General features: G+C 46.8%; 1 protein-coding gene across 1 annotated transcript in view; it reads left to right on the top strand.

Annotated features, from left to right (window-relative positions):
* The first annotated feature begins 728 nt into the window (after positions 1–728).
* The window catches only part of LOC111147732 (natural cytotoxicity triggering receptor 2), a 28,756-nt gene continuing 4,456 nt past the window's right edge, over positions 729–25,028 (top strand). Inside the window, exons 1-6 of the mRNA XM_022503953.1 lie at positions 729–816; positions 963–1,304; positions 6,282–6,341; positions 6,927–7,056; positions 7,152–7,262; positions 8,097–8,185. Of these exons, the coding sequence (XP_022359661.1) occupies positions 729–816; positions 963–1,304; positions 6,282–6,341; positions 6,927–7,056; positions 7,152–7,262; positions 8,097–8,185 (820 nt within the window). The remainder of the gene's footprint in view (positions 817–962; positions 1,305–6,281; positions 6,342–6,926; positions 7,057–7,151; positions 7,263–8,096; positions 8,186–25,028) is intronic.

The raw sequence follows: 25,028 nt of genomic DNA, 5'->3' as shown, positions 1-25,028 counted from the left end.
AGGGGGCAGGAGTTGAGGATTTAGATATGATTGGTGCTCCACCCTCCTCCCGTTGACCTGTCCCTGCCACCAACCGGGCTCTCTTTGCTCCCAGTCTCATTCTGCCCTCCTTTGCAGGGACCCTCCCTGCACTCTTACTGGCACTGAAACTCCGCCTACTCTCCTCTCCCCTCCAGCACCCATAAAACCTCCCAGGGTGGAAACATGTCACTGACTCACCAGGCAGGACTGCGCATGAGGTTTCTGACCACTCTCAGGACCAGTGGAGTCTAGGGTTTTTGCTCAGACCTCTGAGTTCCCCTGAGATTGTCACCTACCCTCAGTGTGGCTTGCCCTGGAGAGGAGGGCAAAGCCAGGGTTCTGCAAAGAAGAGGCAGTGAACAGAGAGAGGCAGGTGGGAAGCCCATTACTTGACCACAGCTTCCTCCTGGCCATCCCAGCTCCTCCGCTGAGGGCAGCCCTGATGGGGAAGGGGTAGCTGGGCACGGAGGAAAGGAGCAGCCGCTACGGAGACCCAGGAGCAATGCACCAAGCAGGGCTATTGCCTCCACGTCCAGATTTGCAACTGCCCCTGGAGGTCCCAGCTTCCCTCTGCCTGCAGTCAGCCCTTCCCAGCTCTCCCACTTCCCAGCCTGGCCTTGGCCTTTCTCATTTTGTCTATCTCAGAAGCGCTGGAAGAACTGAGCAGAGTCAGACCAGCTCCCGGTTTCCTCACCCCAGGGGCCCCCATGTCTTCTCCCGCCAGCCCACATGGAAAGGGCGGGAGGCTCTGGAAAGCCTTGCTCCTGCCACTGTTGCTGCCACTGCTGATCACAGGTGAGGAGGAAGGGAAAAGCTCGGGGAGGAGAAGAGGGTGCTATAGGGACATCTGGGACAGCGGGCCATGGAGCAAGTGCTTTGGGCCATGGGACAGCTTATGGAGCTGGTGCTGGTGTGGCCCTGACCTGCAGCCCGCTCTCCAGGCTCATGGGCACTACCAGAAGCTCAGCATCTTCACCGAGTGGCAGGGCAGACGCTTTCTGTGACATGCCAGTACCCCCCCAAAGGCTGGCCCTACGAGAGGAAGGGCTGGTGTAAGGAGCTGTCAGCGTTCAAGTGCACCAGGCTCGTCACCAGCTCTGGTCCCCGCAGGCTGGTTCAGTCCTCTCGATTCTCAATCTGGGACAACCCTAGCACCGGCCTCTTCATCGTCACCATGACTGGTCTGAAGGAGGAAGACTCAGGACACTACTGGTGTAGAATCTACCACACTTCCAGCAACTCTGTCTCTAAGTCCATAAGATTCTATCTGGCAGTGTCACCAGGTAAGCCCCTTCCTGGGGATCCCCTCGCTCCCTTCTGGTGCCTCCTGTTTTCCTAGTCCCCCCCATCCAATTCTTCTGGGAAGCCTGCTGGGAACAGGTGCACGCACACTCCCACCTCATTCGCTGCCCACCTTGATGATTTACAAGTCTCCTAAAAGATGCTCAAACAGATCATTTGAGCATGCTGATCAGCCTGAGCTCCTATGATCTGACCACAGGGGAGCCCAAGACTGTCTGGCATTTTTAGAGAAGGTGCCTGAATCTGGCACATAGTAGATGCTCAGTAAATGTCTGGTCACTGGCCACAAACCAACCCCCAACCATGTGGATAGCATGTTGGGTTGTCCATTCCTCCTGGCCCAGATCAGCAGTCAGCATACTGGTCTGAAAGCCAAGGATGGTTTTTAGATGGTTGGGAAACAAGCAAAAAAAGATAAAATTCTATGACACATGACAATTAAAGGAAATTGAAATTTCAGTGTCCAGAAATAAAGGTTTGTTGGGAGCACAGTCATACCTGTTTGCTTATCTCTGATCTAAGGCCATTTTCATGCTATAGGAGCAAAGTTGAATAGTTCCAACAGAGACCGTAGAGACCACAAGCCTAAAAGTTCAGTTATAAAAATGGCCCACGTTGTTCGCTGCAAGTGTGCATGTAGGTGGTGGGTGTAGGTTTTCAATATTCTAGCCTTAATGTTGTTGTGCCTCAGTCGTAACTGAGCAAGAACTTAGAAGTTAAATAGCAATTTCCCATATTAAATGCCATCCACACTTTGGACAAACAACCTGTATAGCCACACTGAAGGACTTTAATGTGACAAAGAAACATTCCTGCTTGTTAACTTCCTTAATCTGAATTACACTAAGAAACTATAACTCTTCAGAGAAAATTGTTAACTTCCTTAATCTGAATTACACTAAGAAACTATAACTCTTCAGAGAAAACATATTCAAAATTGCTTTAATGTTTTAATAACACCTTAATAGAAAATCGGTCTCACAGAGTTATGTCGACAGAAATTCAGGAAGGAATTTCAAATCAATTTCCACAAGCTCAATATTTTTATTTTTAATTCTTACAAAAGGGAGCTAGTGATGTTCTATTTTCAAAATGCATCCTCAATCCTTCGTCCGTAGCTGGTTCCAAAATCTATCTTATAAAGTTAAGTTTATATTGAAAACATCTTTTGATGAAAAAATGGATTCTGGATCTAAGAATTTCCTACCACATATCTTCTTTTAGCAGAAAATAAAATTCAAAACATTCTATCACACTATTAAGGTCTTTCCATGAGTACCTTTGCAGATATCCGAATTCAAGATCATCACCTGTTTTGATGATAATTGTTACCAAATTAAGAACATGCTGTAACAACTCATAGAAACTTCTTCTGGACCTCTCTAACTTCTGTTTTTGCCCTGAGATTTTGTTTGCCATTGAACAATATGTTGCTTTCTTCCCTTGAGTGGAATAACTTCAAAGCCATAATATAACCAAGGCTGATTGCATGATTCACATCTTTAAAAAGTTAACCATAACTTGGTTTCGATCTTGCCAAAACATTAGGAGTCCTTTCCGTAGATCATACATTTTCAACAGAACTCTCCCTCTAGGTGATCTCTATTAACTTGGCACACAATAACAACCGTGCAGGGTTTGCACATTATCACAGAATAAAGAGAATGATTTCAAATTCAATACACTCATCTTTATTTAATTATCTTTATTAACATATAATGTATTATTAGCTCCAGGGGTATAGGTCTGTGAATCGTCAGGCTTACATATTTCACAGCACTCACCATAGCACATACCCTCCCCAATGTCCATCACCCAGCCACTCTATCTCTACCCCCGACCAAGTCCCAGCAACCCTCAGTTTGTTTTGTGAAATTAAGAGTTTGTTATGGTTTGTCTCCTCCCAATCCCTACTTGTTTCATTTTTACCTTCCCGATCCCCCAAACCTCCCGCCCTGCCTCTCAAATTCCTCATATCGGGGAGATTATATGATAATTGTCTTTCTCTGATTGATTTATTTCGCTCAGCATAATACCCTCCAGTTCCATCCGTGTTGTTGCAAATGGCAAGTTTTCATTTCTTTTGATGGCTGCATAGTATTCCAGTGTGTGTATGTGTGTGTGTGTGTGTGTGTGTGTGTGTGTGTGTGTGTGTACCACATCTTCTTTATCCATTCATCTGTTGATGGACATCTAGGTTCTTTCCATAGTTTGACTATTGTGGACATTGCTGCTATAAACATTCGGGTGCACATGCCCCTTCAGATCACTAGGTTTGTATCTTTAGGGTAAATACTCAGTAGTTTAACGCATTCATCTTTATGTAATTCACAAGTTTTACCACTTTGGGAAGTGCACAGTGTGGGTCAGCCGGTACTTTCTCATAGCACGCCTTCTTAATCTGAACGACCATTCCAGAATGTCCTCCCACCCGAGCAGCTACAGCCACCAGAACATATTCCTGCATAAACCTGGAGCCCCAGACCCCTGGTCAATAATACAACCCTTCATGGCTCTATTCAGTTCAGGGATAGTTGTGTTTCTGACAATGAAGCAAAACGAGACAGGAGAATGACTTCCTCTCATCCTGTTCAAAATTGCATGTACAGTGAAAAGAAGACCTTTTAAGAAATTTGTAATTCAAAAAAAAAAGAAATTTATAATTCAATCCTCTTTTTTAAAAAAGTTTATTTTGAATTTGTGGTTTTATGTTTTCCGTGTAAATGTCACTCGTTTTCATGATGTATTTGTTCATCAGCCAGCACATCTCAATAGCTAACTCACTGGGTTTGGTACTTCACCATTCATTATAGCTACAAAACTCGTGCCAAAGGCGAGTGTCATCGCTTCCCATGGCTGTCGGCACAAATCTCCACAAAGGCAGTGGCTTAAAACCGCGCAAACTTGTAGTTTTACAGTTCTACGGATCAGAAGTCTGGAAGGGGTCTCACTGAGCTCAAATCAAGGCGTCAGAGGCTGTACTCCTTCCTGAAGGCTTTTGGATAGAATCCACTTCTTGCTTATTCAGGTCTTGGGTAGAATTCTCTTCCTTGTAGCGATAGGACCGATGTCTTGTTCTCTTGCAGACTAGGTACTTTTCAGCTTTTGCAGCTTCTAAAGGCTGCCACATTCTTTGGCCTGTGGCCCCCTTTGTCCGTCCTCAAAGCCAGAGGCCCTTTCCCAGCTGCATTTCTCTCTGACTACAACTGGGAAACACATTCTGGTTTTTTATTTTGTTTTGTTTTGTTTTTAAATTTCATCCATTTATTTGACAGAGAGAGAGAGCATAAGCAGGGGGAACAGAAGAGGGAGAGAGAAAATCAGGATTCCTGCCAAGCAGGGAGCCAGACTCGGGGTTCGATTCCAGGGCCCTGGGATCACAACCCAAGATGAAGGCAGAGGCTTAACCAACTGAGCCACCTAGGTGCCCTCAATCCTTGTTATTAAATACTGTCATTAGATGGGGTCCACCCAGAATCTCTCTCCACCCCCAAGTTCTTTTTTTTAAATTTTCCTGTATTTTTTTAATTTTTATTTTATTCGTTTATTTGACAGAAAGAGACAGCAAGAGAGGGAATACAAGCAGGGGGAGTGGGAGAGGGAGAAGCGGTAGCCCGATGCAGGGCTCCATCCCAGGACTCTGGGATCATGACCTGAGCCGAAGGCAGACACTTAACGACTGAGCCACCCAGGCGCCTCACCCCAAGATCTTTGACCTTAATGGCATCTTTAAAGTCCATTTGGCCACAGAGGGTGACATTCACAGGTTCCTGGTATTAGGACACAGACATTGTTCTGCCTATCCCGGTGACGGATAACCTTTTCAAATAAAACCAGTGCATCTTTGGAATTACTTCCACAATCATCATTTGGTTTGTTATTACTGCGACATTCAGAAAAGAGATGGCTTTTCTTGACATAAAGCTCAAGGACAGTGCGCCTGAGTGGCTCAGAGGATTAAGCCTCTGCCTTCAGCTCAGGTCATGATGTCAGAGTCCTAGGATCGAGCCCTGCATCGGGCTCTCTGCTCGACAGGGAGCTTGCTTCCCTCTCTCTCTCTGCCTGCCTCTCTGCCTACTTGTGATCTCTCTCTGTCAAACAGATAAATAAAATCTTTAAAAAAAAAAAAAAAGCTTAGGGACTTCTGTTTTGCTGTTTGTGAGTCCTTGAATAAGCTAATCACTCCTCCACCTTAGCGAATCATGATAAACTCTAAATTTTTTTAACAAGGATAGATTAAAATTTTCAATGATTATAAAAATAACAAACTATAAAATAATTTTTTCAGGTGTTTACACAATTTTGGGTTAGAGTCAACCAACTACTGTTCAAGTATCATGGTCCTGCTCGGTAGCTTGCCCCCATGGAGACTTCCATGACTGGGTGACAATGACCAAACTGGTCCATATCCTGTTCCACCAGACCTGTTTACCAGTCACATGCATGGACCTTGGGGCAATGTCAAATTGATGTCGAATTTCAAGATCCTAACTCCCAATTTCTGTATTCACTTTGTACGGGCAGGTTATAAACAATCTGTGGACAAGCACCAGCCCATAGACCACACACTGTAGCTCAGGACTAGACTTTTCTTTTCCCTGAGGGTCCTGAGGACCTCCTCTGGTTGGGCATAGAGGTTGCTCCAGGTCATCCCTCCGGGCAGCCTCACCGTCATGTCCCCTTGTCCATTGGCCTGGGACTCTCTCCAGGGAAGTCCCCTGTCATGGGGTGTCCCAACACCAGGCACCCTCTCCTCCCTGTCCCCTCAGCCCCTGCGTCTCTCTTTTCCTCCTCTTGGGGGAGACTGCTCCCCTCATAGGCCCTGGGTGGGTGTGCAGACCTAGCTGAGGACCCTGACAGTCTCCATTTCCTGTCACAGCATTGGGGCAGACACCACCTCTTTCTCTTCAGGGCCTCAGCCACCCCCAATAGTCATTGTCCTCTTGTCTCCTTAATAGCTCCCATCACCTTTCCAGAGGTGACCTTCCACCAGCCTCCATCAAGAGCTCTTAGCACTGGTAGGTCTGGGGTCTTTCTGGAAAGGCAAGGCAAGTGGGGATGGGGGGACAGATACCTCACAAAGTTTCAGAATTAAGAGGGGGCCCCATAAAAGGTATTTACCCAGGTCATTGAGGCAGTGGGGCCTGCGGAGGGGCCTAGGGTTCTGCTGCCAAAACTGGGAAGGACAGGGGTGGGAAAGCAACCTTAAAATTCCCCACGAGGGACCCCATCCCCTAACAGTCCCAGAAGTATGAGCAAGAGAACAGATGCCAGAGTTGAGAGCCACTTAAAGACAGTGACTGTTTCCACACTTGGGGAGGCTGAAAGCTAGAGAGTGCCCTTCCAGCCATGTAGAAACCCTTAGACGGAATTCCAGGCCTCCTGACTCCTCTTCCAGTGCTCTTTCCAGACCCAGGAATACCACCACAGGCCCTGTGTAGAGCCTGAGCCACAGCTCTGTCTAGTCTTGAACCAGAGGACTTCACAGCCTGGGCCCAACCCCACGACTTGTTTTTTATCAGGGTTGACTGGCTTTCCTGCGGTCCAGAACTGATGTGCTGTCCCACCAGCTAACGAGGAGTCTTTCTCTCTCTCTCCGACAGCTCCTGCCTCCACACAGGCCATCCGGGCTTCTGCTGAGCTGGTCTCATCACCGACCCAGAGCTCTGTGCCCCCAACTGGAAGAGCCAAGGAGGCCCCCAGGGCCTCCTCTGCCGTCACCACCCTTTCACCGTGAGTTCAGGGTGGGATCCTCACCCCGACGGCCCTGGCTCAGGGGCCCACCACCCCAACCCACTCCTCTTCCCTTCTTGTTCCCTGTCCTCTAGGCAACAAAACTCCACCCTCCACTCTCACCCTGCAGCCCCCAGCGCTCTGGCCCCCGTGCTCTGTGTGCTGCTTGTGGCCAAGGGTCTGGCGCTAACAGTCCTGACTGTTCAGTGAGTAGGTTTGGTTGGGCTTGGGGGGAAAATGGAGCCCAGAACGGCTTCTGTCCCAGACCCATGGTCAGACAGGGAATCAGCGAGAGACCACAGAAGCAGGAAAAATTATACCCAACAGGGCTGTCCAGATGAGTCCCTCCTGGGCTCCATCCATCGTGTGTGCTCACTAGCAGCCCTCCCCTATGTCCTTCTCAAACTTGGGTGCCTTGTCCACATCTCTCAGTCTGTTTCTCCCTTGCCTCTTCTCCTTCTCCTCCTTTCCTTCCCCTGCTCCTCTCCTGCTCTGATTCATCCCTCCTTCTGGATCACTGACCTGTATTCAACTTCCCACTCCCTGTCCTTCCAGGAAGGACAGCCACCAGGCCAGGGCACCCTCCCAGGGCCCAGCCCCTTCCCAAGTGGTGAGGGAGAAAGGCTATGTGCAGGAGGGAGAGTTGTGCCCTGGGGAAAGGGGAAGGCAGGAAGGTGAAGGTGGGGTGGGGGGGCTGGGGGAAAGAAAGCAAGACCAAGAGTTCCTGGGGTCAGGCTTGCTGAAGGAGGGACCAAATGTGGGGGACAGGGTGACTGGGTCAAAGAGAGGATTTGAGTCACTTCCTATATTCCCCCCCCCCATCTCAGAGCTTTAAGGAGTCCACACGTGCAACATAGAGGGAAGTCTCTGATGCGTCCAGCTCCACCCAGACTCCAGGCTTCGGGATCCAAGGATGGCCAGTCTTCCCCAGGCCCCCAGGGAGCTCCTTCCTGGACTCTGAACCCTTTGTTCACTGCAAAGAAAAGGCAGAAGTTCCCCAGAACTTGCTCTAAGACCCCTGGCTACACCCCTCACTCCAGTGCTGAGGATTTCCCAGCATTGCCTCCTCCCAAGATCCAGGCCCACCAGTTGCTCACACGCAACTGGCTTCTGGGCCAGCACCATCCGGGTATGGGAGCTGAAGGCCAGTGCAGCAGCTGTCCCCCAAACCCGAGCCAGCACTGTGGGCGACTCTGACTCCTCTTCCCACTCTCTCCTCCCCTAGTCCTCCTCCTCATCCCCCGGCTCCATCCTCCTCCCCCCTTCCCCTTCTTCCCCTCCCTCTTCCTTTCCTATCTGTAGCCCTACAGCTCAGCCAAGATCCCAGGTCACCCCCAACATTTCTCTCCCCATCTTCATTTGCTCAGCCACACTCTGCCCAGCTGCTCTGTTCTGCTTCTTTCTGTTGTTGCTGCCTCTCCATCCTCTTCCTCCGTCTTTGCAAATCCCCACCCCAGGGCACTTGTACCTGGCCAGTCTGACAATCACCTAACTGGTGTCCTGCCTTTGGTCTCCACCTCCTGGATTGCTCCCCCTTATCCATCCCTTCTCAAACACCCCGTGCATTTTTACTGCATGGGAGATTGAGTCCAGTGTCATGATTGGGGCCTCAAGTTCTTCCAGGTTCAGCCTCCCCTTGTCACCATGTCACCGTGCACACACCCCACACCCCCCCCCACACACACACCCCGCTTCATGCTGCCCTCACTGCCACCAAGAGGGCTGCAGGCTCCGGAGAGCAGTGACCGTCCCTTTTCTTGCACAAACTAAGCAGGAGTCTCCACACCTGAAACCAGCCTGGGCTGACCCCAGGCACTGCCCTCCTAGAGCTACTGTCTCTCTGACACTTCTGTCTCCATGTCAGACTTTCCAGACTGAAACTTTCTTTTCCCTCCTGTTCTTCATCTATTTTTCTTTATTCCTACTTTCTGGGAAAGTTCCTCAAGGTTACATTCCAGTTCTTCTATTCAAAATTTACTATTTATGCTACTACAGCTTAATATTTCTAAATGGTCCGATTGTTCTCTGAATGTTCTTTACAGCCTGCATGTTTTCTTTGGGGATGTCATTTTTTTCTCAGGCAATATAAAAGTTTTCACTTTTGAGGGTTTATTTGTTTGTTTTTAAGCTTTGTGTATCTTCTGTTTCTTCCAAATACCTTTTTGTATCTTCTGTGTTCTCCTTTCATTGACTTCTGTCTTTCCTCAGAACTTTCTGGAAAACTCTCCTGCTTCTTGGCAGCCCTTCAGGAGTTAAAAATTTGGAGGCTCCCTGTGTATTACAGAGATTTGTGGACGCTACATTGATTTGGCAAGGGCATTGATACAGACTGTTACAGTCTGTACTGGTACAGTCTCCCCCTGCCCCATCTCCATTCACATGTTGAAATCCTAACCAACCCCCCCCAATAATGGTATTTGTAGGGGGGGCCTTGGAGGTGACTGGAGGGGATGGTGCCCTTATAAAAAAGACCCTACAGCGTTCTCTAGCTCCTTCCACCCTGTGAGGACGCAGCTAGTGGACAGACCTCTATGAATCAGGGAGGTCTCGCCAAACAACCAGTTCCACTGGCAACTTGGTCTTGGACTTCCCAGTCTCCAGAACTGTGAGAAATAAATGTTACATAAGCCACCGAGTCTGTGGTATTTTTGTTACAGCAACCCAAGTGGACTAAGACAAGCATGGCTGCATTTTTTTCTCTTTGAGGTTTCAGTTTCTCCAAAAAGGCTATTTGAACTGTCCTCCTGGGGGTGAAAGCTTGGTTCTAGGCACCAACTGTAGCAAAGCAAAGGGGCATCTCTGCCCAGCATCTGTTTTCACTCACTTGGGCGCCAGGTGGAAGATGCTTTCCCTCTCTGCCATGCCAGGTTCCCTGAGTAGGAATCTCTGACTCAAACCTCATCAGAGACTAACCTGCAGGTTGTCTGCAGGGTGTGAAGAGCGGAAGGAGAAAGGATGTGGGCACTTGACCTACTCGCTCTGTCTCAGGGGAGGCAGAGAAGATACGAATCTGACCACTTCTCAACCGAGCCCCCCACTTGTAGTCTGTGTCCTGAACTACGCACGCCTCCAATTTCTAGGGGTTTCTGGGATTCTAAGGTAAAAAGGATTCACTTCTTATTTCTCCTACCCCCTTTTCTCTGGTCATTAAAGTCATCCTATTGTTACCCAGCTTTAAGATGCCCCTGGAGCTCTTTCTCTCTATCCCCGAAGATGGATTTATATAATTTTTACCCATTTACTACCACTTCCCTCACACAAATCCCACACCTCCCTGGTGGGAACAGAGAGGCCTCAGATTTTCCATCAAACCATCTGTCCCCACTCCCACTTCCATGGGCAGGACTGAGCGAGACCCCCAATCTCCACTTGCTCCTATAAAGATTCCCAGCCCCTTCTCCACCCCACCCCCCACAGCCAGTGCTGGGACCCCCAGACCTGTGGCTTCGTTCCTTTCTCCCTGTTTATTCCAGTCACAAGAGCCCAGGGCTCCCTGGTCCTCCCTCTTCACCCAGGATCATGCATAATAAGACCTTATGAATTCATCAAGTGAGCCCATTTCCCACTCTTTCCCAAATCCATCAATCTTTTCGCTCTTCCCTCTGAAATATGAGCACTCATGAGCTCAACTTCTCTGTAGGTCACCTTCCTATGTTCACAGAAATTTGCCTTTCCTCTGAGAACACTGCTCTCTCTGTAGTTGGGTGACATTTCACTCTCCTTCACCACTAGGCCTGACGTGGGCAGGGTGTCCTCTTCACTCCTCATTGCCACTTCCTATCTTCTTACCCTACCTAAAGCAGCCCCACAATTTATTTCCTGCCATCAGACTATACCATAGACCACATTATTGTGACATCTCCTATACTATTTGGAGTCGCCCTCCTTCTTCTCATTGTCCTTAACTGCTGGCTTATGGTTACTCCCACGGTTCCTGTCATCATCCTTGGTGAGCTGGAACCCACTTGGACTTATGGACCATCCTCCCAAATCCCTGGCCTCCCAGTTCCTGACCTCCTCTCCCACAATGATTTCATCACCTTCCTGCCTCGGCCACCCATTCAGATGGTCAACAGGAGTAATGGCTCCACTCCTTGGTCTTAACTCAGAGCACCCACCTTCCAGCCACCACCTGTCTCTCTAGCTCAAGCCTACTCACCTGATCACAGTGCCCCTTCAATCCCACTGGGATCCCTAGTCCACTAGTCTTGCCATCTTGACCCTCTCCTTCACTGCCCTCATGCTTTCCTTTTCCTTGGCTTCCATGGCCCACCCTTACAACTGCTCTTTGGAATACAGTTTCAATTCCTTTTCCCCCTCTGCTTTCATTGAACTCTCCTGGCACAACTCCAGCCCTGATTGTATTCGGCTTTCCATTGCTCCATCCTGCATCTTGTCCTAAAGCTGAACACAGCTGGAGAAAAGCAACCTACCTTGAAAAGTCTCTCCCTTACACAAGTGGTCTCCATTCTAGACCTCTTGTTCACACCGCCCTCTGGCCCCCCACATTCCAGTGCTCTCTCCTCACCCTCAGCTGGTGTCCTTGCACCTTAACTCACTGAAAACAATGAGGCCTTTTTGGTACAATTGCACCCATCAATTATCCCCCTTCTGTGCCCCACGTGCACTCTCTTTTCCTTGCTCCCATTGCAGACTGAACTCTTCACATAGGAACCCATCCCATCTTCTCTTGTCTACTTAAGAAAATTACTCCAGAAGTTCACCCCCTCTCATGTGTCATGACAATCAGAATGTAAAAGGCTATGATGTATTAAAAACTCTCTCTTGACCCCACAGCACCTCCACATACTGCCCCACATCCTATTGCCCTTTATGACAAAACCCATAAAAGGAGTAGATACATTCTCAGTCCCCAATATCTCTCTCTCTCGTCTCTTAAACTCCAATCAGGACTTTGACCCACTCCCTGAAACCTCTTGCCCCCGTCTCCAGTCACTTCCACATTGCTAACTCCAGAGGTCAAGCCTCAAAACTCATCATATTGGAAAGATGAGTGGCTTTGGAAATGACTCACCACTCCTCACTTCCTGAAATGCTTTTTTCCCTTGGCTTACAACAACAACAACAACAAAGTCTTGTCGTTTTCCTCCCAACTCATTTGATGCTGTGCCTTAAGTTACCTAAAAACTTAGTAGAGTAAAACAACAAATGATGTATTTATTATCTCAAAAATAAGTCTGAAGCGGGGAGTCAGAAATTTGGCAACATCTTAACTAGTGTTCATGATTCAGAATCTCTCATGCACTGCAGTCAGGACGTCAGCAAGAAATGGAGTCATCGGAAAGCTTGACAACTGTGGTCCAGTTCCAAGATGGCTCACACACACAGTTGCCGGGATGAGGCCTCAGTTTCTCTCTATGTGGGGCTTACTTCATGATGTGGGAGCTAACTTCCCCAGAGAGACTGATCCAAGAGAGACTGAGGAGGAAGTCACAGTGCCTTTCATGATCTAGTCTGTGAAGTCACACACACTTCAATAGAAGGTAGTCGCTAGGGCCAGCCCACACTCAGAGGGAGGGATGGGTCTCCATATCTTGAAGGAAGAGCTACAGAACCACCACAGTTCCTCCTTGGCACAAATTATTAACATTTCTCCCTCATTCAAAATACGGTCTTCTAAAATGCACTCAAGGGTGAAGGGAGTCAAAAGGTAAAAATGCAAGATTAAAAAATGGAGAGAAAAAAGATACACCCATCCCCTCCAAAAGCTTCCACAAATCTCACTGGAATATGGCATCAGCATTAGGTCCAGAAGATTGTCACTTAAATCAGGCCCAGACGTGGATGAGTCTCCTTGGGTGAAGTTCCTTACATACAGCTCCTTGGGTGCCCTTAGTTCTCCATATGAAGACCTGTGGGTGGAAGAGACAAGTTATCTACCAGACACAAACCCAACATACAATGGTGACATAGGCCTAGGATAGCACGAGAGTCATTCCTGGTCAAAAGAGGGGGAGATGGGAGGCAAATAGAGCAGTGATCTATAGAAAAACTGGAGCTCCACTGGACAGACATTGGAAATTCCTTGATTTGGCTCTCCCTTACTTTGACCTGGGAATGAGTCATCATGGCTCTTAGGCTCTCACACTGGGCTCCTGGGTCTGCCCTCTGAGGCATCCTTCACTTTCCATGAAAGGCTGTCTGTACTTATAGCTTCGTAGTGTTCTCAACCTGCTTCCTTCCAGAAGAATTGGGAGGATACAAAGGCCTTTTTTAAATTTTATACTCTGTTCCTTTCAGTCCAAGCTGGTGGTACTTTGTGAATATCACTCTCTAAAAAACGTGTGGGTCTCCTGTGAATCTTATTGAAATCCACTCAATTAGACAAAAACCATACTCACAAATCTCTTCAAGATAAGGTCTCTTCCATACATTGGGCTTCTGCTGAGAAGCTGAGGGGTAATCTCTTTTAGCATCATGGAAGCCCTTGAGTTTCATTGAAGGAGTCTGTAAGGTACATACCCTCAAGATCCTTAGGGGGCCTTTGTCTAAAGCATTACCTTGATCTTTCTCGGGTCCTAATAAGGGATTCCACAACCAAGCTTGGTTTCATATTTAGACCATATTTTCCTGAAAGCTTTAGCATCATTCATTGGGTGGAGATCCTGAGAATTTCCAAAGCCATCAGAATCCAGCTCTTTCATGTTGAATAGTCCTGCCTATAGTTTACCTCCCTGCTCTCACAGTTTCCAGTAAGCCAGGGGAAGAAACCAGGCAGCCTCCTCGAAACTTGGCCCAGAGGTCTTAGCTACACCACCCAGTTCATTACATATTTCTTCTACTTTCCACATTACTGCTGGTGGCTGTGTTGCTAACCTTCTGTCACCACACAGCAAGGTTCCTTTCTTCTTCTCCCCTACTGGCTCAGTGAATTTGGGAGAATGTTCTTTATGTCTCTATGCCCAATCTCCTCAGCAGGAAAAGGAGAACTGATAGTATCCACACACTATTTGGATTACTAAGTGGGATGGTATATTCATAATGCATCAGACATATGGAGGACACGAGGAACAAATGCTGAGTTTTAGAGGGAGTGAGGTGTAGTGGGAAGAGGATTCACCTGTTACAGAGCAGAGGTCACTCAGAGCTGATCTCAGCTGGAGGGCACAGAGAGCCTACAGGGAGTCGGCTCCTCTTCTTGGTAGACAGCAGAGGGGAACATAGGAGAGAATCAGATTGAAGAAACTGACCAACCTAGGCCTAAAACACATGCATATTCACTGACATCCCTGTTCAGGCCTGTAGTGGTCAGGGACAGCCTTCCTCCTTACCAGGAGGCTGTGGTGACCAACTCAGTGTAACGGGACAGGAAAGGGGTAGCCTTTGCATCTGGGTGCCATTCTGCCACAGTTCCTGACCTCCTCCTCCTGGATTCCTGCTCTGATTGCAGGTGGGACATGCAGTGGACAACCCTGATGGAACCCAGGAGACCAGATGCCAGTAAAGTCACCTGCCACTTTCAGTAGGTTATTGACTTCTCCAGATGCATCTCCTCACCTGTAGGGAGATAAATATTGCCACCACACTGTTGGGAGGGCTTAGATAAACAACACAATTGGACAAGCCTTGCACATTATAAAATTATGTGACTACATATTGTTTCTGAAGTTTTCTTCAAATTCTTTTTTTGTTTTATTTTGTCTCATAAAGTTTTATTTACTTAAGTAATCTCTACACCCAACTTGGGGTTCGAACTCATGACCCTGAGACCAAGAGTCACACACTCCTCCAATGGAGCCAGCCAGGAACCCCTAAGTTTTCTTCAAATTCTAAAACTGTCCTGCATTCCCATATCTGATCTCCAAGGGACCAACTTCTCCACTTCTTACTGTTTTCGCCATCATCCCCCTTCTTATCCTCACTTCTCCCATTGACCCCAGACACTCAGGAACCCCATCAGTGTTGTTCCAAGCAGGGAAAGGGGGGCTCCTGGGTGGCTCAGTCATGAAGGTCTGCCTTCGGCTCAGGTCATAATCCCAGGGTCCTGGGATTGAGCCCCATATTGGGCTCCCCGTTCAGCGGGAAGTCTGCTTTTCCCTCTCCCACTCCCCCTGTTTGTGTTCCCTCTCTCGCTGTGTCTCTGTCAAATAAATAAATAAAATCTTGAAAAAAAAAAAAAAGCCGGGAAGGACACTACACATAAGCCCAGTAGGCAGAGGGGTACAGGGTGAGCAGGACTTGGAAATGAGATCCCGATTATTGTCCCAGCTCAGCCCTGTGTGAGCTTGGGCAGCATGTCCCTCTCTGAACTTCTGCTTCTTTCACTGAAAAACAAACGGGGGGCGCCTGGGTGGCTCAGTGGGTTCAGGTCATGATCCCAAGGTCCTTCGGCTCAGGTCATGATCCCAAGGTCCTGGGATCGAACCCTGCATCGGGCTCCCTGCTCAGCGGGGAGCCTGCTTCCTCCTCTCTCTCTGCCTGCCTCTCTGCCTACTTGTGATCTCTCTGTCCAATAAATAAATAAAATCTTTAAAAAAAAAAAAAAGAAAGAAAAACAAATGGGATGGAGGTGAGTTCTAAAGCCTCTTCCACAGGTGGCTAAGCCGATGGGCATGAAATGAACTTCCCTGCACCTGGCTAAGTCTCCAGGGACAGAGCACCATGAGATGCAAACAGACAAAAGAGCCAGCAGCCCTAGAACACAGTATCTATAGGTGGAGGGGCCCCTGTGGAAGATTCCAGTGTGGACAGAGGGAAGGAGCAATGGCGTGGGAACAAAGTTGGATGGCAGGTGTCTCGGGAGGGGATGGAAGAAGAAGGATGCTGGTGGACAGTACAGAGTGGTAGAAGGAACCCAACAAGGAGGAGTATGATATTGCAATTTATAATTAATGTATATTGTGGTCTTCATCCACGGTTCCTGCTCACATCTGCCAAAATCATTGGAATTTCCTGAGCGATCAAAGCCTCTTTAAAAAAAAAAAAAAGTAGGCTCCACACCCAGCATGGAGCCCAACATGGGGCCTGAACTCAGAACCCCAAGATCAAGACCTGAGCTGAGATCAAGAGCCGGACACTTTACCAACTAAGCCACCCAGGTGCCCCAATCAAAATCTCTTTTGCTCCTGAGATGGACGTATCTTTTGTCATATTTGGTCTCTGTCTTCAGTTCCCAAAATGTCAGAGCCATAAAGGTGACATGGGTGACTTGTCATTCATAACAAACCCCTTGCCACCGAGTGGCGTAAACCTCCGAGTTTATGTTAATGTACTGACATTTGGATACCCCCTAAGGATGGGGGCTGGTTGCCAGGGGAACCAACCTTGGTTAGAGGATTGGAACTTTTAATCCCATCCCCCAATTTTCCAGGAGGGGTGAGGGGCTGAAAGTTGAAACAGTCTCCAATGGCCAATGATTTAATCAATGGTGCCTATGTAAGGGAGGCTCCAAAAAAATCCAAGGAAGGAACGGGTTTGTGGTGTCTCCACATTGGGGAACCAGAATGTTTCCACCCAGGACCCCAAGCGACCCTGGGACAGAAGTTCCTGCGCTCGTAAACTCACCTTACTCATTGCTTCCTCTGATTGTTGCCACAGACCCTTTAATATTCTTTGTAATAAACCAGTCATCTGGTGAGTGAACAAGTTTTCTGAGTTCTGTGAGCCACTCTACAAATTAGTGGAGCCCAAAGAGGGGGTCGTGGAAACCCCCAATTCATAACCAGTTAGAAGCGCAGGGGACAATCTGGGACATGTGACTGGCATCTGTAGTGGGGGACCACGTCCTTAACCCGCAGGATCTGCCCCTGACTCCAGGTCAGTAGAATCAGAACGGAGTTCCACTTATGGGACACGCAGTCAGCAACTGTGAAGAAGTGAGTTAATTGCTTGGTGGTATGGAAAAAGCACACATCTTAATGAGGAGTTTGCTGTGGAGTCACGTTAGTCTTTGGAGTGGCCATGACCTCATGTGCTCCTAGCGAGGGCGCAACGTCCCAGGAAGGGACTGAAGCCCCTGACCCATCTCCATCCACCCCTACGAGTCTGGCAGCATGCTGGCATCCAGGGACAATTCAGATTCCCAGATTTGGGGTCTTTTCCTCAGAAATCCACCTTCTTTTTTTGCAGTCCTCAGCCTCCCTTCTGGAGTCCTCTGAGGACCAGACTCCACACCAGCCCAAGGAGGGGAATTCTGGGGAAATCGGCGGTCTTGCTTACCCAGACCAGAATTTCTGTCCCCTGGGGAAGTGCCGAATATACTGGAGAAATCTGAATATGGACTGGGTAGAACAGTCTATTAAGAAATGGTTTTTAATTGCATTGGCTATGATAATATTAATTTGCTATGTAGCAAGAAGCTCTTTTTTTTTTCTTTCAGAGCTGCATACTGAATTATTTAAGGGTGAAATGTCAGGCTATCTGCAATTTATTTTAAAATGCTTCCTCATAAAAAATACAGTGAGTTAAAAATAAAGAACTGGAGTGGGGTACCTGGACTCCACACTCCAGAGACCGTGTCTGCTACAGGCACATCCTGCTCCTCTCTGGAAATTAGACAAATGCCTCCTCCCTGCTCCCCCTCCTCCAACAGATCCCATTCCTACAGAGAAATTACAAAAAAAAGCTCTCTTCAAGGCCCACTGATGAGAAAAATGCAAACCTTCCGGGGGCTGACTCAGCCCCACCATGGAATCTGCCCCCCACCCTGCAGCCCCAGTGACTGATGCACCCTAGGGTTCTTCTACCTGGGTGTCATCAGGGGACAGCAACGGCAGCCACCACCAAACCCACCATCCCAGCAATAGGCTCAGGTTTCTGTGAAGCCCTGAACTTGACACAGGTTGGGGGATCTCTGAGAGGGCTGCGTCTAGACTCACACATACCACACCAGGCTTCTTGGGGCTTTTTTCTCTTTCCTTTGCAAATTAGGTAGAAACATCAACATTTTCCTGATTCTAAAAACCCTGAAATTCATGAAAAGAAAGTCTGTTAGATTCTTTCATCTACTTATTTTTTCAAGTGACATGTTGCAAGCCTCAGGAGGTCGGGCTGCAGAGGGAACTAAGGGAGGAATGGGACCTCCCAGCCCTCCCAGCACTGAGGCTGCTTCTCCCCACCTGAGCCAGCCCCATCCACTCCCAACAGCCCCTCTGAGGACCCTGCCTGGCACGCTCTGCTCCCTCTGCTCTCAGCTCTCCTCTCCCCACCTTTGCCTGAGCCCCTCTTTGCACCTCCCATCTTCCTCCCCTCAGTGCTCACAAAAACTCCCAGGATGGAAACACATCATTGTCCCACAACTTAGACCTGGAAATAAAGCCTATGGGGCCAAGTGGGACTTAGGACTGTGGTCAGGACCCAAAGGACCCTCTGACTCTGTCATCTGTCTTTAGCCCATCTTTCTGGGGAAGAGCAGTAAAACCAACACCCAGGAAATGACAGTTTGCAGAAAGATGGTGTGCAGAGAGAGAGAAGAAAGAGTGGGACAGTGCTTAGTTGACCACAATTTCCTCTGGGGACTTTTCAGCCCCTAGCTGGGCTCCAACAGGAAAGCTCAGGCCCACTGATGGGAAACACAGTGCTCCCCGCAACTGTGGGTATTTTCAGAGATGAAACCTTCCCTGAGGAAATGGGTGTCCATAAGCTTCAATCTCCTGCTCACCCACCCTTTCCCAGAGGACTGCCTCCCTCAAAATCACCCCTCACAGAAGCCAGGAAGAAAAACACTGACAGATTTCCTATTTTAAAAAACCATTTTTGTTGTTAATATAGAAATAATAGATCCAAAATTGAGTCCCTTGTGCTAAGCCCCATCAGCAAACCAAGACTTACTACCTGACCCACCAGCAGCTTCCACCCCTCCCGGGAACCAATCAATATGAAGTAACCTGGTCAGCATTGGTGAACACTGCCTGATAGACCCCTGCCTTCCATCAGCAAACGGTGACCTTGCCTGAAACACTCCTCACTAGGCACTTCCTATTTCTGCCCCCTTCTGCCTATAAAAGCATTTTGTACATTTTTTGAGGCTCCTCGGAACACCTTCCCAGCTGCTAGATGGGATGCTGCCCAATTCACGACTTACTGAATAAAGCCAATGTCTTTAAATACACTGAGTTGAATTTCATTTTTTTAACAATGTGTATGATAAAGAATACTGCAAACCATATTTTTAAGTGACAGATAGAGAAAATAATACATGTTATACAAAGAATATCCGGGATGTATAAAGAACATAAAAACGGGGCGCATTTGGGTGGCTCAGTGGGTTAAGCCTCTGCCTTCGGCTCAGGTCATGATCCCAGGGTCCTGGGATCGAGCCCCACATCGGGCTCTCTGCTCAGCAGGGAGCCTGCCTCCTCCTCTCTCTCTGCCTGCCTCTCTGACTACTTGTAATCTCTGTCTATCAAATAAATAAATAAAATCTTTAAAAAAAAAAAAAGAACATAAAATCGATAAGAAAAGGACAATGCTCAATGAGAGAAACAGAAAAGGTAGAAACTATAATCCAATGAAACACACAGAGAAAATTCATAGGTAGGAGACAGGATCCATTTTATCAGTAAATGGGAAAATGCAAATTAAAACAATGGGTGGGAGGATCATTTTTCACCCATTAAGTTAATAAAAATTTCAAAGATTGGTCCTTTCCAATGGTGATAAGGTTGTGAGAAAATTGATAGGAATATAAATGAGTGTATCCTTTTAGGAAATCAATTTGTCCAGATATACCAAAATATTAAATGTCCATCTCTTTCCTGCAAACAAGTTCATCATTTCTGGGGTTTGTGTGAGAGAAGAGACTTGTGCATGTACAAAGTGGTATATAAAAGGTTGTTTTGTCACAATGTTTTGTGTAACAGTGAAACTTCAAAATAAATTAAACTGGCCGTGAATAGGAAAGGAAGACAATGAATGATGCATTGTCTCCAGTATAGGGTACCGTGTGGCAAGTTATGAAGAATGAAGCAGATCAGTGTGTACCAAAATGCATGGATCAGATTGTGTGTGTGTGTGTGTGTGTGTGTGTGTGTGTAAAAACAGGGAAGAATGTGTGTAAGGATCACATGCTAATAGGAGCCACGTCTGGGTAGGGGTTGTGACTGGGGTGTGAATGGGGACTTTCACTTTCACATTTTACTGAGTATTCTGCATTTGAATATTTTTACAATAGCATGTACTTGGGTTAGGTAAGATGGAAATTTGTTCATGGCTGTTGAAGCAAATGGAAGCAAATGAGGAAGTTAGAGGTCACAGCAGATTTGTGCCACCAGCCCTTGCCCCCAGAAGGGCAGTGGAAGGATGTGTGCATCCTGTTGGCCATGTCCCACGGTGACAGGATAGTCTCCGTATCCTCTCTGGAGGCCCATCTTCCACATGGTGTGTGCTCTCAGGAGTTGCCCAACACTTTTTTTTTTTTAAAGATTTTATTTATTTATTTGACAGAGAGCGATCACAAGTAGGCAGAGAGGCAGGCAGAGAGAGAGGAAGGGAAGCAGGCTCCCTGCGGAGCAGAGAGCCCGATGTGGGGCTTGATCCCAGGACCCTGGGATCATGACCTGAGCCGAAGGCAGAGGCTTAACCCACTGAGCCACCCAGGTGTCCCGTGGAGTTGCCCAACACTTCAACTGCACATTTTTTCCATCCCCCGAACCGTCCAGTGAGCTTAACACCACCAGCTGAAGCCTTACTGCATGTCCCACCCACGACTTCTGACTGACTCTACAAGCAGCAAGTGTTCTTTATGTACTTCAGACAAAAATGCTCATAATGCTCTAATTCGTAATTGCCCAAAACTGGAAACAACCCAAAGATCCTTCCACTAGCAAACTGTAGTACTTTCTCTTTTTCTTAAGATTGTATTTATTTATTTGAGAGAGAGAGAGAAAGAGAGCGCACGAGAGCATGAGCCGTGGGGAGGAGCTGAGCAGAGGGAGAGAAGTAGACTCCGTGCTGAACGTGGATCCTGACACAGGGCCCAGTCCCATGACCCCGAGATCATGACCTGAGCCAAAAATCAAGAGTCAGTGCTTAACCGACTGAGCCACCCAGGCGCCCCTGTAGTATTTTCATACAATGGAATACTACTCGGCAGTACAAAGGAACAAACTACCAATGCACACACACACAAAATGGATAAATCCCCAGTGCATTTTGAAAAAGGTCAGGTTCAAAAGGCTAATTATGCCTCTATTAAAAAAAAAAGAAGGACAACACAGAACATGATTCCATATATCTGACATCCTGGAACAGACAAAACTATTGGGACAGAAATCACTGATTGGGAGAATTTGGGTGGGTGGGGAAATAGGTCTGTCTATATCCGGGTTGTATTGATGGTTCCATGACTGTGATTTGTCAAACTCCTAGAACTGTACACTGTGTGTGCAAACCACACCCCCAATGCAAGTAACAAAACAGAAACATTTGTCTCATGCCAGAGAGTCTGCTCACTGCAGCCTCCTATGCCCGCTCTATGCACATGGAGCACATCTAAGCCGGGACCTTCCTTCCTTCCATTCCCATCTTTATTCCTCTTTTTTCCTCTTCTTCCTCTCCTTGTTCTTACCCAGCAGAAAGCTCCCATCAAGTGGAACCCTACACGCACCCCTGTGCAGACACCTGTTGGAGTGATGAGGTTCTTAATGAAGAACGGTAAGTGTCTTCTCTCAACAGAATCTTGTCTCTATGTCTTCCTTCTGCAGATGGAGAAACTGAGGCCCAAGACGAAAGAGAGCTCCCCTATTGCGTAGATGCTCTGTACCCCCAACCTTCCTACCATGTGGCCTTCAGAGACCATTCCAAGGGGACACTGAGAGGGGCTGTCATGGTGAACAGTTTACCTTAACCATTCTGGAGGATCCTAACTGCGGTCTGCTGGGGAGGTAACAAAACAGAAAGAGATTATGGGAAAAACATGTCCTTTCCAACAACCTCTCCACTATGCCCTGTCCCAAACTTCTCATCAGAAGAGGCCCATAGGGCCCTGTGTCTGGGAAGAGAGACTGGTTTTTCAGATAGAACCCCGAGCTTTGCCATGACTATAGACACAACCTGAATGAGCTTCATCTGTCAGCCCCTTGAGCCGCTATCTCAGCGAGGATGTGTCTCTCAGGACTTCAGGGATTCAGAAATCCCCCTTCTGGAATGTATCCCACAGATACACATATGTGAAATGACATAGGCAGATGCCTGTTTATCACAGTGCCATGTGTAGTTCCAAAAGATGGACAACCACCTAAACGTCCAAGCTTTTATACATCTGTTCAATGACATTCTCTGCACTTTTGTAGGATGAGGAAGCTCCCTGTGTACCGATAAAGAGTGATCACAAAATACTTTGCATTTGGTTATGTTCAAAATTCTAACTCAATATGCTAGCTTTTGTGTTTTTAAAAATGTGGAAATTAAGGATTTATACTTACATTTGTTTAAAAAATTCCTGAGCAAAACAATAAACCAGTAATAATGGTTTTCCAGGGTGCCTGGGTGGCTCAGTGGGTTAAGCCTCTGCCTTCAGTTCAGGTCATGATCTCAGGGTCCTGGGATCAAGGCCCGCATCGGGCTCTCTGCTCAGAAGGGAGTCTGCTTCCTCCTCTCTCTCTGCTTGCCTCTCTGCCTACTTGTGATCTCTCTCTGTCAAATAAATAAAATCTTTAAAAAATAATAATAATAATGGTTTTCGGGGTAGGATACAAGTAAGTGATGGGGGACAGTGTAGAATAGAGATGTTTCACTTCTTAGATACGTTTTTATCTGTTTTTTTGAACAGTTGAAGTTTTTCAAGCTTAAATTTTGAAAAATGATTATGCAAAACTTCCATGTTTGGGGAGTTGGAGTGAATGTACTTTTCTCTCTTCTACCCTCTAAGCAGAGTGCAAACTCCTGGACATTGTTATATGTAAAACAAACACATGACTGCAGGTTGGAGGAAGAGAAGCATCAAAACCTGAGGGGCAGCACTACAGCCAGTTCTCTGGGTTCCTTTTTACGTCTCATATCCCACACTGGGTCCTGGAGAAGATGCAACCAGGACAGGCCAGGAGGCCCGGGGTGGGGGGGCAAAAAAAGCCCCTTAAAAAAATGCCTGCTTGCTCTGGCCAGAGGACCAGGAAAAGGCAATCTACTTTTAGGCACCAACTGTTCTATTCCAGCCAAACCCCATCCCATCAAATACTGAGAGGGGAGCCTAGACCCCACCCCACCCCCATGGCCAGGCTGTAGGAAGGCACCCCCATCACCCAGCAGCAGAGCCAGGGAAGGCCAAGTAGGAAGCCAGGACTTTCCACTCCAGGGGGTAAAAATCAGTGGAGACCATGTGGGGAACTGGACTTCCCCACCACCACCACCATCCATCAGACAAAGTCTTGTAGTGATGAGGCTTTCCTCCCCTTCCCCGTGGGGTGATGTCCAAGGACTAATGGAGCCCAGGAGGCCAAGAGGAGAACCTAGACTTCCACCCCCACATGGTAGTAATAAGGGGGCACCCACCTTCCACCACTGTCGGCAAAGGCCTGTTAAAACATAAGATTTCAGGGCGCCTGGGTGGCCCAGTTGTTAGATGTCTGCCTTAGGCTCAGGTCATGATCCCAGATCTGGTGTCTTATAATGTAACCCCCAAAATGCCCATGTTTCCATCAAAAGTTATTTATCACACCAAACACCAAAATGATCTCAAACTGACTGAGAAAAGATAATCGAAAGACACTAACACTGAGATCCATAGATGTTAAGATGTCTCTATTAGCAATTAGGTAATTATTGATACATTAGGCTTAAGTTGATTATTCTATCTTTTTGTTTTCTCTTTGTTCCATATTTTTTTCTCTGTTTTCTTTTTCCTGCTTTCCTATAGGTTCCCAGATGTTTTAGAATATCATCTTAATTTATCTGTAGAGTTTTTGAGTATATTTTTGTCTTTTGTTTTAGTGGCTACACTATGTATCACATTACATATATATAACTTACCGAGATATTACATTATATATGTGTAACCTGAATTGACATTTTACCAGTTTGCATTACATGTAGAAACCTTACCCTTTCCCATTTATAATATAGCAATGATAATAATAAATAAGAGGCAGAAATCAATGAATTGAAAACAGAAAAATAATAGGGAAATAAATAAAATGAAATCAATGAAACAAGAAGGTGGTTCTCTGAAAAGATCAATAAAATTGGCAAACCTCTAGCAGGACTGACACAAAAAAAGAGAAAAGACACAAGTTCCTTACATGAGGAACAAATCAAGGTTATTACTACATTTCCTGCAGACATCAAAGAGACAACAAGGGAATACTATGTACAACTCCACACACAAATTTGACAAGGTAGATGAAACAAACCAATTCCTAAAAAAGTACAAAATACCACTCACCCAATATGAAATCGATCTTGTGAATAAACATATAATTATTAATGTAACCTATTAATAAACCTATAATTATTAATGTAATATGTAATTTAAAACCTCCTGAAAAAGAAATCTCCAGGCTCGCATATTTCTACTTGAGAACTGTACCAAACTTTTAAAGAATTAATGTCAATTCTACATAATTTCTCCTGGAAAATAGAAGAATGAAGCTAGAACTATCCTTGATACCAAAAACCAAAGATAGTATAAAGAAAAAAAAAAACCTACAGGGGCTCCTGGGTGGCTCAGTGGGTTAGGCCGCTGCCTTCAGCTCGGGTCATGATCTCGGGGTCCTGGGATCGAGTCCCGCGTCGGGCTCTCTGCTCAGCGGGGAGCCTGCTTCCCTTCCTCTCTCTCTGCCTGCCTCTCTGCCTGCTTGTGATCTCTCTCTGTCAAGTAAATAAATAAAATCTTGGAAAAAAAAAAAAGAAAAAAAGAAAAAAAAACCTACAGACTGATGTCCTTCAAAATATAGGTGTAAAAAAACTTTTAAAAATATTAGCAGATAGAATTCACCAATGTATAAAAATATTTATATATCATGACCAAGTGGAGTTTATTCCAGAGATGCAAACCTGATCCAATATTTGAAAATCAA

Source organism: Enhydra lutris, unplaced genomic scaffold (genome assembly GCF_002288905.1).
Source record: "Enhydra lutris kenyoni isolate GAN:26980312 unplaced genomic scaffold, ASM228890v2 scaffoldscaffold17, whole genome shotgun sequence".
Lineage (NCBI taxonomy): Eukaryota > Metazoa > Chordata > Mammalia > Carnivora > Mustelidae > Enhydra > Enhydra lutris.
The sequence above is the reverse complement of the archived record's forward strand: the minus strand, read 5'-3'. Positions and strand labels throughout refer to the sequence as shown.